Source organism: Pungitius pungitius, chromosome 10 (assembly GCF_949316345.1).
Source record: "Pungitius pungitius chromosome 10, fPunPun2.1, whole genome shotgun sequence".
Lineage (NCBI taxonomy): Eukaryota > Metazoa > Chordata > Actinopteri > Perciformes > Gasterosteidae > Pungitius > Pungitius pungitius.
Window position 1 is genome coordinate 20557643 of NC_084909.1, and position 16974 is coordinate 20574616.

General features: G+C 45.1%; 3 protein-coding genes across 9 annotated transcripts in view; all 3 read right to left on the reverse strand.

Annotated features, from left to right (window-relative positions):
- Positions 1-7137, reverse strand: part of tns1b (tensin 1b) — a 107014-nt gene extending 99877 nt beyond the window's left edge. For 4 of the 6 annotated variants that reach the window (XM_037487643.2, XM_062565203.1, XM_062565206.1 and 1 more), the window contains exon 1: positions 6733-7137. In XM_037487643.2, coding sequence (XP_037343540.2) covers positions 6733-6855 — 123 coding nt within the window. In that variant the 5' untranslated portion in view covers positions 6856-7137. The remainder of the gene's footprint in view (positions 1-6732) is intronic. The other 2 variants (XM_037487653.2, XM_062565205.1) reach the window with 1 other exon arrangement.
- Positions 7138-8050: 913 nt separating this feature from the next.
- On the reverse strand, positions 8051-12692 carry LOC119228308 (sterol 26-hydroxylase, mitochondrial). The gene is made up of 9 exons (XM_037487666.2): positions 12448-12692; positions 11918-12099; positions 11358-11557; positions 10845-11042; positions 10011-10174; positions 9676-9842; positions 9489-9570; positions 9217-9417; positions 8051-8760 (listed from the first exon to the last, which is right to left on the reverse strand). The coding sequence occupies exons 1-9, from the start codon at positions 12649-12651 to the stop codon at positions 8629-8631; spliced, it is 1530 nt and encodes a 509-aa protein (XP_037343563.2). The 5' UTR covers positions 12652-12692; the 3' UTR covers positions 8051-8628.
- A 1359-nt stretch (positions 12693-14051) lies between these two features.
- LOC119228517 (mitochondrial chaperone BCS1) lies at positions 14052-16920 on the reverse strand. 2 transcript variants are annotated; one of them, XM_037488167.2, is made up of 8 exons: positions 16790-16920; positions 16309-16722; positions 16014-16153; positions 15748-15942; positions 15553-15616; positions 15296-15468; positions 14928-15045; positions 14052-14474 (listed from the first exon to the last, which is right to left on the reverse strand). In XM_037488167.2, the coding sequence occupies exons 2-8, from the start codon at positions 16626-16628 to the stop codon at positions 14225-14227; spliced, it is 1260 nt and encodes a 419-aa protein (XP_037344064.1). In that variant the 5' UTR covers positions 16629-16722; positions 16790-16920; the 3' UTR covers positions 14052-14224. The 2 variants fall into 2 exon arrangements, with proteins under 2 accessions (XP_037344064.1, XP_062420806.1); XM_062564822.1 differs by having other exon boundaries at positions 16309-16884.
- Between the last annotated feature and the right edge of the window lie 54 nt (positions 16921-16974).

A 16974-nucleotide genomic window follows, 5' to 3' on the forward strand; every position in this document is an offset into this window, starting at 1 on the left:
ACTTGTTGCCGTAGGATGACGGGCGTCACACAGACTCAGCTTTCAATAGTGTGGACATTGGCATCAGTCAAGGCTTCTCTTTCATTAAGTTTTATAACTTATAACTTCTTTTTGAGGAGCCACATGACACACATAACTTGGCAAATAAACAACCCTCACTGAAAAACAGTCACATCTTAATACTATATTTGATACTTTAAATACTGGAAAGTATTTCATTCTGTAGAATAGCTGATAAAGCGTTGGTCCTGTGGTTCTTAACACAGTTTTAGTTATTTAACAGGTTTGCAGTCAGAAGGGTTCAATTTGGAAAAGTTGATGTCTTATTTCTCTACCAATCAGAATCACAACATAATGACCTACATTACAGGAAACATGTAATACACTTTACAGAGAGGAAGACGACTAGCGCAACACACACATTAAGATAAAGACCAAAGATTACGTAAATTAACATTAACATTCATATTTATAATGACGCCTGAAATTGGTATTCATGAAAAAAGCTTGCATGTAAATCACAGATTCAAAGGCAGATAAATTCAAATACATTGTCCCCATCTGCTGGTTGAAAAGCTTCATTCAAATCCTACTTTACTGCGTAGTCATGAACTACTTTGAAGTTCTTGTTTGAACGACCCGCTTCAGATGAAAGACAGAACCGGGCTGTTCAAAGAGGGACTGTGTTCACCTTGGTTATCGTCTCCCTTTGTCCAAACGCCTGAGACCAACCCAGAAATCAAGCACACATGGTCACATGACGTCCCCCAGCAAATAAAGGAAGCGTGGAAATGCAAATGTTTGGTCAGTCTCAGTTTACGGCATCTCGATGGGTTTGATTTTATTTGTAATAAAACAGCGATTTATGGGCCTTTGTTTTGTGTTATTTTACCACAAAAAGCATTTGCCAATAACTTGTGGCTCTGTATCTGAAATGTAGTTCAATTAGTTTAAATTAATTTGATCAGGATTATATTTTTGACCTATAAGGCTGAAAAGGAGCCTGGTAAGGCCCCCTTAACTAAGAATCCTCATCTCATTGGACCTGTTAACTTCAGAGTCCAGACTTAAGAATGCAGATGGCAGGTGTTGAAGGGTTGGCTTCAGTGGGGCTCAGTGGTAACACAAGACACAAGACAATCTCCCACCATGACAAAGAGATCCGAGGAATGTGCAACAAAAGGGAAAGTGCAAAGAAAGGAATGTTACGCAGTGAAGTAACTGTGTGGCAGGCGATGGAGCTTCTAACTGATAATGTGGTCATTAAAAACCGCTGCTCGCTTTTATCTACTGCGGTTAAAAGGCAGCCGCTTTATCTAACTACACACTATTAAATCCATTACTGTTATCTGTGATGAGAGGAGCCCAACCGCTTAGGACAAATAAAGCATAGCAGTATGCTTTAAATGCACTTTACTACACAGAGAGTGGATCTAATTAAAGGGCTGTATTAATGTCGAGCAGTGAAAACCCAGGGGAACATTAGCCTCAAAGCGGAGTTGCTTCACATTTATAATCCGACACTCTCAACACAACACAATGATGCCGAGGTATTCGGGCTATTTCCAGAGTCATGTCACCAAGGCTTGCCGAGGCACACAGGCACGCAGAAGGCAGAGAAGTGGCTGATTAGGTTCCCAGAACCTCTATGACAACTCTAATGTACAAAGAAAATTGAAGTGGGCTTAAAGGGTAAAACCCCTCAATTTGGGTAATCCAATATGCTATTGTTGAAGTCTGGGAAATTCCACGTAGAACGTCACAAACCAGGTCTGTTTATGCCCGAAAGCCTGTTGCTGCGCTATTCAATCCCACCTGCTCCTCCGTGGGGAGGGTTCATAAGGAGCCTGCTGCATACGGTTAACTATGGACAACAGTAAAAATATGTCAGCAGATAAATAATGTCCACCAAAAAGCAGCCAAATATTGGCCTCAGCTGAAGGCTGAAATTGTTTGAGGAAAACATCTGTTTAAATTAAGTATAGACAGGCGGAACGATTAGAGCAATGTCACCAGGACTGCAATGTAGTCCTCCCCCAAGTATCATCATTGTGAGGCTATGAGTGCATGCAGGCAGCATATGTAGACACGCAGGTATCCCATCAGGGGACAAAGTGACCGAATCGACTGGTTAAGAACAGCAGCAGAAAATATTGTCTGCCTGTTTTTCATTCATCAATTTCTCAAGATGTGAATAGAATTTCAGGTTTATCCTTCATACATTCCTTTCCTTTATAAAAGGACAAACCCCACATGTAAGCATGTAACCCCTAAGCAGGATATATATATATATATATATATACAGTATATATGTATGTGAGAATAAAATAGAGTCTGCATATTTTCAGTGTGAACACACCCTTAGGAAGGGGCAACCTAAATAAAGTCCCAACCCGTGTGCACAATGTTAACGCTTGGCGCCTGGGATGCTTGTGCAGGATTTCAGCCGCGTGCTACAAATGTGCAGCAGTGTGATTTAATTGAGGATTCCGTGGCCTGGTGCACGGAGACACACCCGCTCTCATTAACAGGCATCAGGACAGGAACATGTGCGTTTTTATGGAGGGCTATCCAGTTCCTGCTGCTCTTCCACCAATAATAGCAGCGTGGCAAACGTTCTCTACGGAACAATCAACCGCTGTGTTGCCTTTAAGACACTGGAGAGAGTTCTGTTAATATGCAAGTAGATTAACTTACTCTCAATGCCTACGTTGTGGCAAAATGTTATTCTCATGCCATCCGGTCAACGCTGTGTGACAGCGAGGGGCCCATGCGTTGGTCACAACCTTTATGGGTACATTTGTTCCTCACAAGTCCAGGAAGAAAACAAATTCCAGTGCAAATAGCTCTGAAATTCCTCCACGGCGGAATGTCTAAGTGTGCAAACCTATCCTTTTTTTTTAAAAACAGTGAGGGCCAACTAGCAACACTGATGTGCCTCAGCTTGTTGGAAGCCTCGCTGCAGACTGGAGGGAGAGAGAAGAAACAGGGCTCTTTCTTCCTGTGTGTATTCAGAGTAAATGCAGCATGTCAAAAGGGGGATTTATTACGTCCGCAAAGCAATACATTCTCCCGATGATGAAAACATGATTGGGCGACCTGGGTAGCCCGGCCTCACTTCTGCTCCAATGTCACATCAATTACCCTCGGGGCCCTGTGGCATCCGACTGGATGGTAAAAAAGACCCCGGGAAAAGAGACGAGCCAAAAAGAGCCGAAAAGAGGATGCGACTTGGGAGACTCGAGCCCCCTGTCCATCACTGGGAAGTGTTGTGAATGGGTACAAAGGCCCCCAGGGTGAGACTTTGTGAGATTTTGACGTTGCCAAGAGCAAATGCCACATTGCCTTTGCAAGTCTTAAAGAGAAGACAAGAAAATCCCACCCACACGTAGAGAAATATCAACAAAACGGCAGCATAAAGGCCACATTCAAAGGTGCACAAAGCCAGAGGCTGGATGCTATAGGGCTGAACGCAGCGTATTATGTTGCACTGAAGCCACAAGGTCTGAAGCAGAGGTGGAAGTTAGGCCTCCGCTTTACATTCCCAGTAAAGCCTGGGCCTTAATCCACCATTTGGACCGTCTTCCTACCCACCGTCACTTTAAGAAGCTCAATGAACGCCTTTTGTATCCCATTATCTCCTCGTTCCACGTGCATTGTGGGAAACGTTACGCATCACTACCTCCGTAATGTCTTGAAAGGAGGTTTTGAAAAGAAATATCCGCTCATTGAATTTGCACATCCTTCCACCACGAGGCCTGGAAAGTGAAGGCATTGACTTCCAAACTGGATAAAAAGGCCCGAATTATCAGACAATTGCATGCTAGCTGTTAGCATTTGTTGTAATTTAATACATACATCTACATTCCAGCCTTTTGAATGTAACAAGTCACTCTACATTTACACAAATAAAGATTACAAGCAGATAAAACAAATGCTATTTTTTTCTTCTTTATTGTGTATTTGGGGGGGGATTTAACCACATGTTTCTCATTAAGTAACTGGATCAAATCATCCTGGTGAGAAAGGCATTTTAATGTGTGCTAATAACAAGCCTGGTCACATATTGATTGACCTGCAGGGAGCAACATGTGGGAGATGTTTAGCACATCAAGACAGAAAGATGCAGTACAATAACTTTGATGTCTTTGCTATCTGGTTCCTCTACAAAGCACCAAGTCAAATCCAAGGAGCATGATTTGTCCACTCATGTGAAGAACAGGTCCAAAGGAGCTTCCTACTTCCAACAAAATGCTAAATGTCCGCAAGAGGTAAAATTCCTGTGTGCATGGGCACTAAAAGGTAGAATAACAGGGTGAACCTTGCTGAGGCATCACAATCCTGTCCCGGCTCAAGCACACACTGGGCACCTTTCCACGAGGAGCACACAGAGGGTCTTGTTCTGCTCAGTGAAACGATGGCCTCCTCAGAGACGCCGCACAGAGGGAACTCTGTTTCCCCTGGAATGCCACATGGGGCGGCAGGTAACGCGCAGTCCGCCGCATACCTTTTTATCCAAAATCTTCAAATCCCAGGAAAGCCCCCGCCTGCCTTCTGACACTTTGGTGGGAATTCAGGTACAGGAGAGCTGGACTTGACTCAGACTGAGATGAGGATTAGTTTCTTTGGGGCGGAGTTCGGATCCCAGTGAGGTTCTGCAAAAAGCTATAGTTCATCATGTGTAAACATGAGCATGACTGTACCTGTGTGTAAAACTTCTATTTAAACTTGAAAGGTTTTTTTTGTCTAATTTAAAAGAAAACGTTGTAGATTGAGGCACACTAACAATTGAGCCTTTTCCGATGTTACAGGAAAACAGAAAGAAATGTATTCAAAGAGGTCAAAGAGAGAGAAGTTGCTTCTGAAGTCTGCGTAGTTTGACATTAGTTTCATGAAAAAATAGGTGCTTTAAGTCAAAAGCTCACATTGGTCATGCTAATGTCCAGGTGATGTTCAGTATCTTCACCAGCTTCGTTTAGCTTCGTGTTAGCCGTGGTGTCCACTTATCAGATTCATGTCTAGTATGTTGGAAAGTTACTTTCTACTCACTCTACAGCAAACTGTGACACTGCAGTCAGATACATGAAGATGGAGAGAGCTCACAAACCGAGGTGTGGCATACAGCACGTGTCAGACAGAAGGAGGGCGAGTGGCATACGGACCACTTAAAGCACTGCTATGCTAAGCTAGCTGCTAGGCTAAGCTAGCTGCTAGGCTAATGTAGGCTATTAGAAATGCATCAACGACCCAGGTTCATAAATTAACTATGAATAAAATGCATTTAGTGTACACTAAAATACAACCATGATTCTGGAGATATGTATTCAATAAAGTAATGGGAATGTTGTAAAACCACTGTCATTTTTAAACTGTAATCAATAGAATAATACCACTGCCTTTCACACCTTTACTGATCTGTATAAATACCTGTAGGCAGCCATTGTTCCAGAGTTCACTGGTGGAGACCACAGACCTGGACTATGGATGGTCAAAGGACTCCCTGCTGGTTTGTGGAGACCAGCGGCTCCTCAGCTGAGATGTTCTTTTTAGCAGAACACCTTTTCCTTAGTCTTCCGTCAGTCAGGGGTTTCTTCATTTTTTGAACAAAACACTACTTCCATCTCAACATCTAACGCTGCGCGGCCCGCGGTCTGCAGAGGACACCACTGTGTCCCTGAACGAAAACGTCCTGCTAAATGTGGGGAGATGGTTGGCACCTAAAACACAGCCGCTGGTTCAACCAGGTGGAATTCTGCCTCCAACATGATCAAATGTGGGGAGTTTTGTGTTAAACAATAGTGTCTAAAATACATGCTTTCTAAACTCATTACTTTTGAGATTTAGTCTAACATTGTAACAACAACAACATGAATTTACATTAATCACCATTAATCGAGATTAATGAATTTCAAAATGTGCGATTAATTTGTTTTTTTAATCTATTGACAGCCCTAATACTCATATATATACATATATACATATATTATTAAATTATTAAATACATAATATAAATATTTTTGGCCTCAAAAGCTATATTAGGAGGTCTGGATAAAATACGCCTCCCACGACCTCCCCTCAAACCCGTGACAACTTATTGACAGCGTAAACCTGGTTTGGCTTTCTGAAAGAGACAAAAGGTCCAGCTTCTACAAAAGGTGCTGCAGAACTTGAAACTTGGCCGAGGGACCAAGCTTAAATATTGACCAGCTTCTGAATATGACATGAGGATGAGGGGTACATAAGCCCATCCTATAGTACTGCACAGGTACACCCCCCCCCCCCCCCCCCCCGCCTGGGTAAAATAACTCATTACAGCAGCATCCCAAGTGAGTGAAAGCAGGATCAACTACACTTGGACTTCCAGAGTGAATGGTTTACCTTTGGGGACGAATGGCTGACGTCATCGCCGCTACAGGCCACCTGGATTGTTACTTACGTAACAGTCACCGGTTTTGTTCCGGTCTCCCACGTGGGGGGCACTGCTCTGATAGTGAGCGTGCACGTGAGACTCAATCAAGTCTTTACGTTGGCGACCAAAGGTCAAACGTTCTTATCTGAAACCAAGATATTCAGTCGGGTGATAAAGTTTCGGCATGCGACATGTCCCAAAACCACCTGATCAAACACGTAGGGGTCCGCACGAGCCCCCGGTTCACTGCGTGGAGTTTCACGCACACTCGTGTGTGCACGCGCTTGCCGCTCCCGCAATGATTGCCCGGCAGTGGTTCTTACCCGGTTCGGTCCCTCGTTCTTCTCCTTCTCCTCATGCTGGAAACCAGGCATTTGCAGAAAGTCCTCTTCACAGCAGATGAAGCTCACGGTGCATCCCATCCGAGCGCGCACGTCCAAACCCATCCACGCACGGCCTCGCTCACTCGGTTCACGCGCCCAAGGTGTGCAGGCGGTCCGTCATCGCTGCCACGTCACAGGAGCCTTTCTCTCCTTCTATTCTCAACAAGTTGTGTTCCCCGCCTTCGAGTTCAGCCACTGAATGACTTTCCCTGTGCAGATAGAGCGAGGAGACCAGCAGGTACCCTATGGCGCTCTCTCCCTCTCCCTCTCTCTCTCACCTTTGCGCTTGGGTTTTCATAGGGCTTTGTGATTGGATGTTGAGGCTGTCAATCAAAACAAGAAGGTGTCGACACAAACAGGCAAACATTTTTCCACGATTTGGTCTCGGACACATGGGATGGAAAGCAGCTGGTGTCCAGATGTGGTCTGAGGTCACGGATGGTCTCCATTCTCCCGCTGATTCACCAAACAACTGGACTGACGTCAGTCCTTGCGCATGCTGCCCTGAGCAGCTCTGAAGCTCTCGGGCTGGTTTCTTTTCATGCAATCATGCTGCCCCCTGCTGAGTCACATGATGGTTCATTTATTGAAAACCACACTCAGGTAAAAGGCTTATTTGTAAAGTAAAATACTCCTTCTGCAACGTATGTGACTTGATCTGAACTTTCTCTGGAACTGCTCACAATACCTGAAACCTGAAGGTTGAAGAGCTGCCCCGACGAGACCCTGCTGTTTGACTGCTAGTAATATTCAGTAATGCATGGACATTTCTAAGCGGCTAGAAATAATGTGAAATAGTAATCTGAAGAGTAGCTGGTAACCTTATCCTACTTCAGATGCACACAAATCAGAAAAAAGGGTCATTTATATCAATCAGAATGAAGTTTACCATTTACTTGGTGTTTGTTTGTTGTACTGCAAAAGCAAATAATCATGAATAGAAAACTCAATACAAGCTATGACCATATAATATGTAATAATACACAAAATATGTGTGTAAAAATAAAAAAGAATGTAATATGGTCCCCTGCCCTTCACTACATCAGACAGGACTCGTTGACCTGCAGGTATTGTGATGCTACGCCTTTGCTAGTTTTCCAGCTAATGGACATTCAGAGTGGAGATTCACATGAAAAGAGGGTTTTAGGGTTCCACCTCCTTGAAAACCCCACTCTGACCAAGCTCCTGTGGTTTTTACTTATGAATCCCATTCATGTCACAGAAAGTCAGATTTAGCATTAAAATCCAATAGTTAGTTGTTACATAGTTTTGTTTATTTCAGTGCAGCAGTGCAGGTGTTAGTAGTGAATGCAAAAGGTACATGTTTTGTTGTGCACATTGTGCATATTGAATTTGCTATGACAATGAATATTACAATTCCTGTTTTGTAAATGTAAATTATTCCCACCTAAATGAAGTAACAGGTGCCGGGCAAGAAACAGTAAAATGCTGATGACAAAAATAACAATTTTACTTAATCTTTTTGTTAATTCTCATACAGAAGCAGTCAAAGGTTTCTGAGAAAGTGTGTCCTAACTTCTTAATGGTACTGTATATTATCTCCATGACCTCATTCTAAAAAACGCTCTTCTGTACATTCTGCAGGGTGAATAACATTCCAGAAGACCTCATTGGTTTGAAATTTGCTTCAAAATATTGAATAGCGAGTAAAATTGCAAAATTATTTTTTGGAAAAAATACATAAAGGAAATACATTTTTGTATATACTAATAATAATATGCATTTTATATTGACTTGCATTTGTAATACCAAAAGTTCCAAGTCTCGTTCTCCTAATACACACATTTTAATTAGAAGAAACCTGCTAAAAGCAAATCAAGCTGCGTTTCCGGCTCCTCGCTCCACGAAGTGCAGATTGACGGGTCGGTCTGGTATCAGAACAGCGCGGTGGATGCATTTCAACTCCCCCACATTTGGGTCTGGTTTGATTTCAAACTGCCTTATAATCTGAAAAGGAAACAATATGATGTTATTGAAGTTATGTCATTATTAAACCTTCCTGAGTATATCCATAGCAACACCAGCCTTTTTGTTGCATTTAATAGACGGGAATGAGTCGCAGTGAGATTTAACGCGTCATTGGCTTTTAACTTTAAAGCTGTGCAGATCTATATTTAATGTCAACAGGTGTGAATTCATGTGCAATGAAACTCAACCAACATTGCAGCTCCTCATCACATCTACAGAGTGCCGTCCTATTGGCGACCCCAAAGGAAGAGTCCCAGGCTCTAAAAGGACTCCTGATTGGCAACTTATTTCAGAGAGGAAGGGAACATTTTTCTAAAAGTTTAGCCTTCGGCCAACTTGAGCCAATTGTCAGCAGAGGTTAAAGGTCGCACTGATAACGCTGCTCCATCCTCTCAGAGCAGCGTTCCACTGTAGATCAACGTCAGGCTCACTCACCCGAAACAGAAGCAGATACATCTCAAGCTCGGCGATGCGCCGCCCGACGCAGCCTCTCACGCCGAAGCCAAAAGGGATGGAGGCGAAGGCGTTTGGCCTCTGGCGGCCGTCCCGGAGCCATCTCTCTGGCTTGAAGGTGAACGGCTCTGGGAAGGCGTCCTCGTCGTGACTTATGGCGTAGTGACAAAAGGTGAAAGTGGTCTGGGGAAACACAGTCAAGAGATGAAAGATCCATATTGGTTTGACAAAAGTACAATGAGGGTTGCACCCACTTTCTTTGGGAATTGATATCCACCAATGACAACACTCTTCTCTGCGATGATCCGTGAGTTGATAGGAACCACCGGGTACATCCTGAGGAACAAGAGGAAGAACTTATGGTTCTTGGGTGGTTGATGTGGGACAAGTGAGAGAAAAGAGGGGGCCCTTAAACACGGTGACCTCTACGAGCTGCCTCACCTCAGGGTCTCTTTGATGACGGCTCGTAAATACTGCATCCGCGTGACCTCGGCAGCGGAGGGAATCCGGCCGGCCGCCACCGCCGTGGACACTTCTCGGTAAAGTGCGTCCTGCGCTGCAGGGAACTTGGACAGCAGGTGCAGAGCCCACGTGAGGGTGTTGGAGGTCTTGAAAGCGAAGACACGTCAATGAGCACATATTGAGTGTAGTAGTCACCTGACCACTCAAAGCCATTCATGCACATTATACTGTTTTCTTCTTACTAACTTAAAGTAAATTGATTAAGAAATAGGAAGGAGGCCCAGAAGTGCCAGATGTTTGAGTATCACATTCACCGTGTCCACTCCAGCTAGCAGAAGCTCAGCGATGCTGCCGTACACGTCTCTTGTGCTCATCTGAGTGTTGGAGAGGAGGTACGTGAGGTACTCGCCCTGCACGTCCTCGTTGTTGTCCACGCGCTGCTGAATCACCTCCATCTTCTTGTCAATCAACCCTTTAGCTAAAGTGCAGAAATGAAAGTGTTGCATTTTAGTATTCTCAAAAAGTAAAATTGAAGATTAAAACCATTTCTACTAGAAAGTTTCCTTTAATGGCTATTTTAAGAATATTACAATAACCATATGTATCGTTCACATTGGCTTCTGAGCAATGGTCCCCTTGGTAAAGACATGGATTTATTGTAATTATATTGAACTATTGCTCAGAGGGATATTGGTTTCATTTTGCTTGATCAATCATCAGTCCATTGAATGCTTGGAAAGTGTTGAAGACCCTTCAGACATAGAAGCAGGACTCCTGGCAAACATTGACTCCAAACAACATAGACTATACATTATAAAGGTGGTTTCTCCATGATGTCATCCATTAGTTTGTTGACTGTCGTTTTGCAGCCTTGAGTGATAATAACTTTCATGTGCTGAATACACACTGTGAAAGGGTTAAAGTTGTGAAAGGATCAGACACTGTGGTTGCAACCTGTCAATCACAAAGTAGCCACAGATTTATGGTTTATGGTCTATTTCACCTGGCAAAATAATTAACTAAATTAATATCATGCCTTACTAAATGTTCACTGATGATATAAATCAAGAAGTAGGATCATTGCCTCATAGACCTCTGTACAGTCTGACTTCTTTCTACGTCCCTGTGCTGAACATGAAATAACTCACCGAAGCAGAAGATACCGTCCCAGCCCGCCACGTAGCGCCCCCAGTAGGGCAGCAGCCTGCGGCTCCATTTGGGGGTCACAAAGACAGGCATGTTGTTGGAGAACATCAGGGCTATGGCGTTGATGAAGTCTTGGGTCCCTGCAGGGATTTCCTTCTTCAGACACCCGAGCCTCGTCTCAAACAGTATGGAGGCAATACCTGAGTGGCAAAAGGCTCAGATGATTCATGGATGAGAAATAATGGCAGTTGAAGTCCAATAACAGCATCGGGAGGGGGTCAGCTGCACGGACTGTGTTTTCCTCTCAGGGAAGTGATCCCGCGGGACGAGCTGGACGCGTGTTTGACACCTTCTAGAGACCCCCAGAAGAGACAAAGCAAGCGGACCACCGTAGTTCTACCACCGCACACAGGAGAAGCTTCAGGTGGATGCACCACTAGATGCTGCTAAATCCTATGAGCGGCCCTGTGATCCATTGATTTGAAGGATTTAAATGTTCTCTGTTCTCTACATACCCTCCAGTGAGAAGTGATAGAGCTCATTGGCCACATCTGGCACCACGTCCCCCGTTGTGCTGCCCTGACGCAGGAAGTAGATCCTCTTCATGAAGTCCGTAACCACGTCATTGATGACGGCGTCATACTGAGCCGAGTCCTTTGGATGCAGCATGCGCTTATTCAGCATCACCCTCAGGCTGTACCACTTCTCCCCCTCGCTGGAACACAAGCAGAACCAGAGCTGATCGGGTTTCCCAATATGTGAGATGTGTGTTATTCGTGTGTCTGTGAAGGCAGAATGTGGGGCGTTTAGTGACCCAATGTAAACACATCCGTTTCATCAGTAGCAAGTTAGTTTTCATCAGGCTTTTAGAGTCTCACTAATGATGGGAAATAAAGACGTAGGTAAGTGGTTAAAGGAATAGTTTGACATCTTTTGAAACGTGCTCATTTGATTTAGAGCCCAGAACAAAGAGACAAAGTGGACATTCATGCATGTCCCTCTCACATGGCAGGCCTTTGCCTGGACAGTGATTGTGTGAGTTCTTCACGTCATGTTTGCAGGGGGGAAGTCTCACTCTGTGAAAGGCCCGTAGCCAAATCCCCTCAAATCACGATACTCTCTCCACACTGTCATGTCTCCTCTGCAGGGGAACTTCTCCTCGTTCCTCAGGACCTCCTCCAGAATCTTGGCAGTGTTCAGGGAAACAGACTGCAGTCCGTTTCTATATATGGGCCCATAAAGCTGCTTCTCATAGATCTGAAGGTAGGCAAAGTAAATGAAAGAAAGATGAGCACATAACACATGGGGTAAGTAGAAGGAAACAACCTGAGCCTAGAACAATAGCACCAGTGAAATGCACTGCGTTGTGACATGTGACTGCGTTGGTCATAGAGTCATGGAGCCGATGAGGAAACATTCCAGGGGGGGACGAATGAAACGGGTCCCTTTGTGGAAACAACGTCTGCGAGAGCAAGCTGAGACTTGACGTTGTTATCTGGAGGTTGCCATGGGAGACGAAGGTGATCCAAGCAGCCTGATGATCTGTGCGTTGTATTGTGGATTTGTAGGTGGACCCCGGTGCCGTAGACCTGCTGCAGCACTCACCTGCAGCTCATGCAGACGGTTGTTGAAACCCTTAAACAACATCCTGTAGAGCATCTCCACAAAGCTGACGTGTGGGAGGTCCTCCACCGTCCGAGGCGCTTCCCGGGACGCCGGGCCTCCCCCCCCCCGCCGGCAGGCCGCGGCGCCGGGCCACGGAGAAAGCCAGAACCTTCGCGTCACACTCCGGGACAGCCATGCAGCCATGGCGAGGGCGCAGCGGAAAACACACGGCTCCTGTTACATCCACGAGGCCAGCTGAGCAGGGAGGGGCCACGTCTCACACAATGTTTAACCCTAACAGCCCAGCTCTCAAGGAGTAACCAGCCCAGTCCAGCCATGGGTTCATGACTAGTAAATAGTGGAGCTACTCAGGGCCTTCACCAAACCCTTAAAATCTCTCACTTACTGTATCTTATTAGTGCGCACAATGAGATGCATCAGTTGAGTTTGGGTTGAGTTTCACTAAAAAAACACTCAATCGATACTTACTGCAAATCAATGTGTCATCAGCCGTCACAACACTGAACATCTGTCTCACCCTCACAGTGGGGAAGGTATCCGTCAGGAATAAGGTGAGTGGGCTGAGTTTATTTTCCCTAAGCAGCTAAATATTTGTGATGTAACACAGTTGAACCCAGGTCAAAGCATCAAAGGTCAAAGCAGCAGAAGTGTCTTTTAAAAGCAGTGTAGAGGCTGTGCAGGGAAACACGTCTTTACTGTTACTCAGGAATCATTTGCAATGTCACTAAGAAATCTATTAATTAATGAGCATTCCCTGCACGTCTGTGTGCTTTCAACAATATATAGATATACATGTGTATATCAATTTATCTATAGATATACACACATGTTAAATTCTTCTCCCCTTCTGAAGAGGAATAAAGTGTGCAGCTTGTTGGGACCACTTGTGTCAGCCATCATTGTTGGTTGTTAACTAGGATTCTGAAAAAAGCTCTGTGGCTTCCGTTTGGATCCAAGTTGTTAAATTTACACTTAAAAGTGTGCTTTGTCTCTATTAGAGAATTAACATTTAAAGTCTATTGGTTGAAAAATCTACATTTTGCTTGTTCTGGAAATGATTCTCCATCCCATCATGTGCATAAATCTCACTCAAGTCAGGAAGCTTATTACAATACATGCGTTGGATTTTCTCCGTGTGATCACATGATGGGATTTGTGGTGCATGTCATTGGCTGCTGTGGCCTAAAGGCTAGATATGGCTGCAACACATATATAGCAACAGACGAGTTTTGGGTGGAGATACAAAGGTGTGTGTAAGAGCAGATTTGTATTTGTTATGATCAGCGTGTCACACTATATAGGGTAGGAACCTTTGGGGCCTCGACAGGTGTTTCTGATGGGACGAAGAACAAACAGTTTGGACCGCTGTGGCACGCTGTAAAATAAATTGTAATCCTGGGTGCTGTAATTGGATGGACGAGCTTTCCCTGATGCAAATAAACGGACATAAGTGCATATCAACCACGGGTAAGTGAACTCTTATTCATCCCTCGAGGCAGCGCGTCAACTAAAGGTTCCGGTCGAAAACGCCTCAGTAGCTTAAAGCATAGGCTTGGCTCCTACAGTATATGTGTGCTCCAGCATTCAGCAGAAATGTATTTATTTGGTATCCATCATAAGCTGCCTACACAGTCTTTGACATCAATGCTCATCAGTCTTTGTTAAAAACATTACTTCAAATGGAAATGTAAAAACAGTCCTTCTCACATTCCTCTTTAATGAGCAATAAGTCTTCAAACCCGTAGCGGTCCAGTCCTTATTTCATCTGTGCCACATTGCCTATGGATCCTGCAGGGTCCGTTTTGTGCAGCAGAAAGTGTCCTTGCACCTGGGCGGCGCTGATGTCCGAGTGGACGGCCAGCGCTCGCTCTGCAAACCTCTCTCCTTCCGACGCGGGCTCGTCTGGGTAGAACCGGCAGAACATCTGTGTGAGCTGCCGGGCTGTGCAGTTGCCGATGTACTGCTTCAAGTCAACGCGGCCGGGTCGGATCAGCGCTGGGTCCAACCTGGGTGCAGAGATGCAGCCAATGTCACAGAAAATAACGGCAAAGAACACAGGAAGAGTTTTTAAGTTGCTTTTCTATTTACATTCTATATCAATAACTTCAAATATGGGTTCAACGCTCCAAATCCTACATGGATGCTTCCCTAGAAAATAAACAAAAAGAGCAATGTAACTCGTAAATATGGCCTTTTGAATTGTGGTTTATAATGAATTATGTTTAGTTATTAAACACAGTTATTCCATTACTTTTAGTTCTATTAGTCCTCCTTTGTTTTTTTATTACAAAAAGGTACTGTGTAGGTAAAATATAAGTTGATTTGTTGTTTTCTACGATGTATAAAAAGGTCTATGTGATTGGTAGAACTGGCATTCAGCGGTTTTATATACTCCCCAAAAAGTTTGGCTTGTAGATATTTCTGTTGAATAAGACACGTAATAAATGAATCAACAGTACCTGTCAATGAAGTTTGTGGTCATGAAAAGTATTCTGGCCTCGGATGAAGCCACTCCATCCAGCGCATTAAGCAGGCCACTAAAGGTCAGTCTCCCCATTCCCTGGTAGGCCACAGGGTCTGAGAGGCAAAGAAACGCTAGGGATGAGACTGTGTGAACAATCACAGCTTCAACAGCTCCCACAGAAGTCACCTCTACACAAGGATACATGAAACCACCTCATGAGGGTATACAGTACCAGTCATAGGTTTGGACACGTTTTCTCTTTTAATTCAATGACAAAGTGCGTCCAAACGTTGTTCTGTAGTATGTAGTGTGTAGTTTTGGTGACAACGTAAAGCCAAACCAGCAGCTGTTCCTCGTCCTTACTGTCTGGGGGCAGCAGCTCTCGGCTGACGAAGGCCGCATCCACATCCTCCAACAGTATGATGCTTTGCTGCGGCGCCACGCTCAGGAGGTGGTTCAGGCGGTCATCAGAAAGGCTTTGGTCACTCAGACTCATCAGACAGATGCTGTAGCCCAGCTCTCCTGCCAGAGCCGTGCTGGTGTGCAAGGAGCCGAGAACACGAGGGTGAACTGGTTTGCCAGCACAAAGCCGTCTTTCAATCACTCAAAATCACACTCACATAAAGCTGCTTTTTCCACACCCAGGGGGGCCATACAACAGATATCCTCTTCTGTAGGGTATGCCTGCATTGAGAAAAGAAATATTATGGTCACACAGAACAACAAAAGTTGAAATATCCACCCTGTTTTGCATGTTGTAGTTTTCAACAGTTGTTGTGGTTCATTCCTTATATTTATGTTTTATGGCAGTGCACCTCTGTCCGTATACCACTTGGGGTTCCCGATGAATTCCTTCACATCCTCTACGATCCTATCAGTCAAGCCTTCCTCCAGGACCACCGAGCTGAGGGGTCTGCGTCGCCGCGGAAACCCAAAGGGCCTCCAGTCCCCTCCCATGGCTGTGTACATCACGGTCCTTCCCTCCTCCTGCTTCAGGGCCAGTTCCCTTGCTGCAAAACATGATTGACAGCTGCCCTAAATTGATTCAATAAGAATCCTGTGTGCTGCAGCTGTTTTTTACCTTCCTGGAGAATATTAAAGAAAATCTGTCTGTCTCTGCCTAAGGCCGTGAAGGTCACGGACTCCCACGGGGTCCCAGTGTGCAGATCCACCATCTGCTTCTCTCTGGTCCTCTCCACCCTGATCCACTTCCTCCCGTACCTGCAGATGTATATAGATAGATGATAGCAGATGTTTCAGAGGATCTACTATACCAACCACGAGGATGGCAATTGCAGGAATAATGTCTGTATGATCATGTTATGTTGAGTTATCTGCCTAAGTGTTTTGATGAATATTTAGAAGGTTCTTCTAACCAGATGATGTGGTTGCCAGGGCTCGGGTGGAAGTCAAACTGGGTGTGGACCCGCCCACTCTCGTGTGCCAGGTAGGAGGTTTCCACGCTCAGGTGCTGAGTGTGCTTGCTGTGCTTGGTGATCCAGCTCAGCAGCCAGTGGTAGCTCTTGTCCCTGCTCGGGACCTCCAGCGTGATCATGTAGTTCCTGCGGAAGAAGATCATTCCCACCTGGGCACCCTTCCTGGCTACCGCCAACGCGGTTCCGATCCCAACCAGTCCGAACCCGGCCCCGAAGTACGGGTTGTCCTTCAGCCCGTCCAGAAAGTCTGACAGAGGCATGTTGCTGCGCAGCCGCTAGAGGGATCGCACTATGTAGGTCTCATGACGCTTTGCTGCTAACTCATTGGACTTGAGAGGTGCGACCCGTCAGTAGCTGGGGATCAAATAACATTTCGTGTTATTCTAGTGCTTCATAATAATCTAATATTCCACCGACTTGCCTTCTTGGTCTCCATCTCATTGAGCTCCTTCGGAGGCGGTTATTTGCAGCGCGCGTACACGGTGCTGCTGCGGTGCGTCACAGCGACCTCTGCTGCACTTCCGGTGTTTCATGAACATCGTTCCGACCGCTCGCCAGACCTCAGTCGTTCGTTCCTAGTTCGTGTTATGTTAACCTCATTTAGCT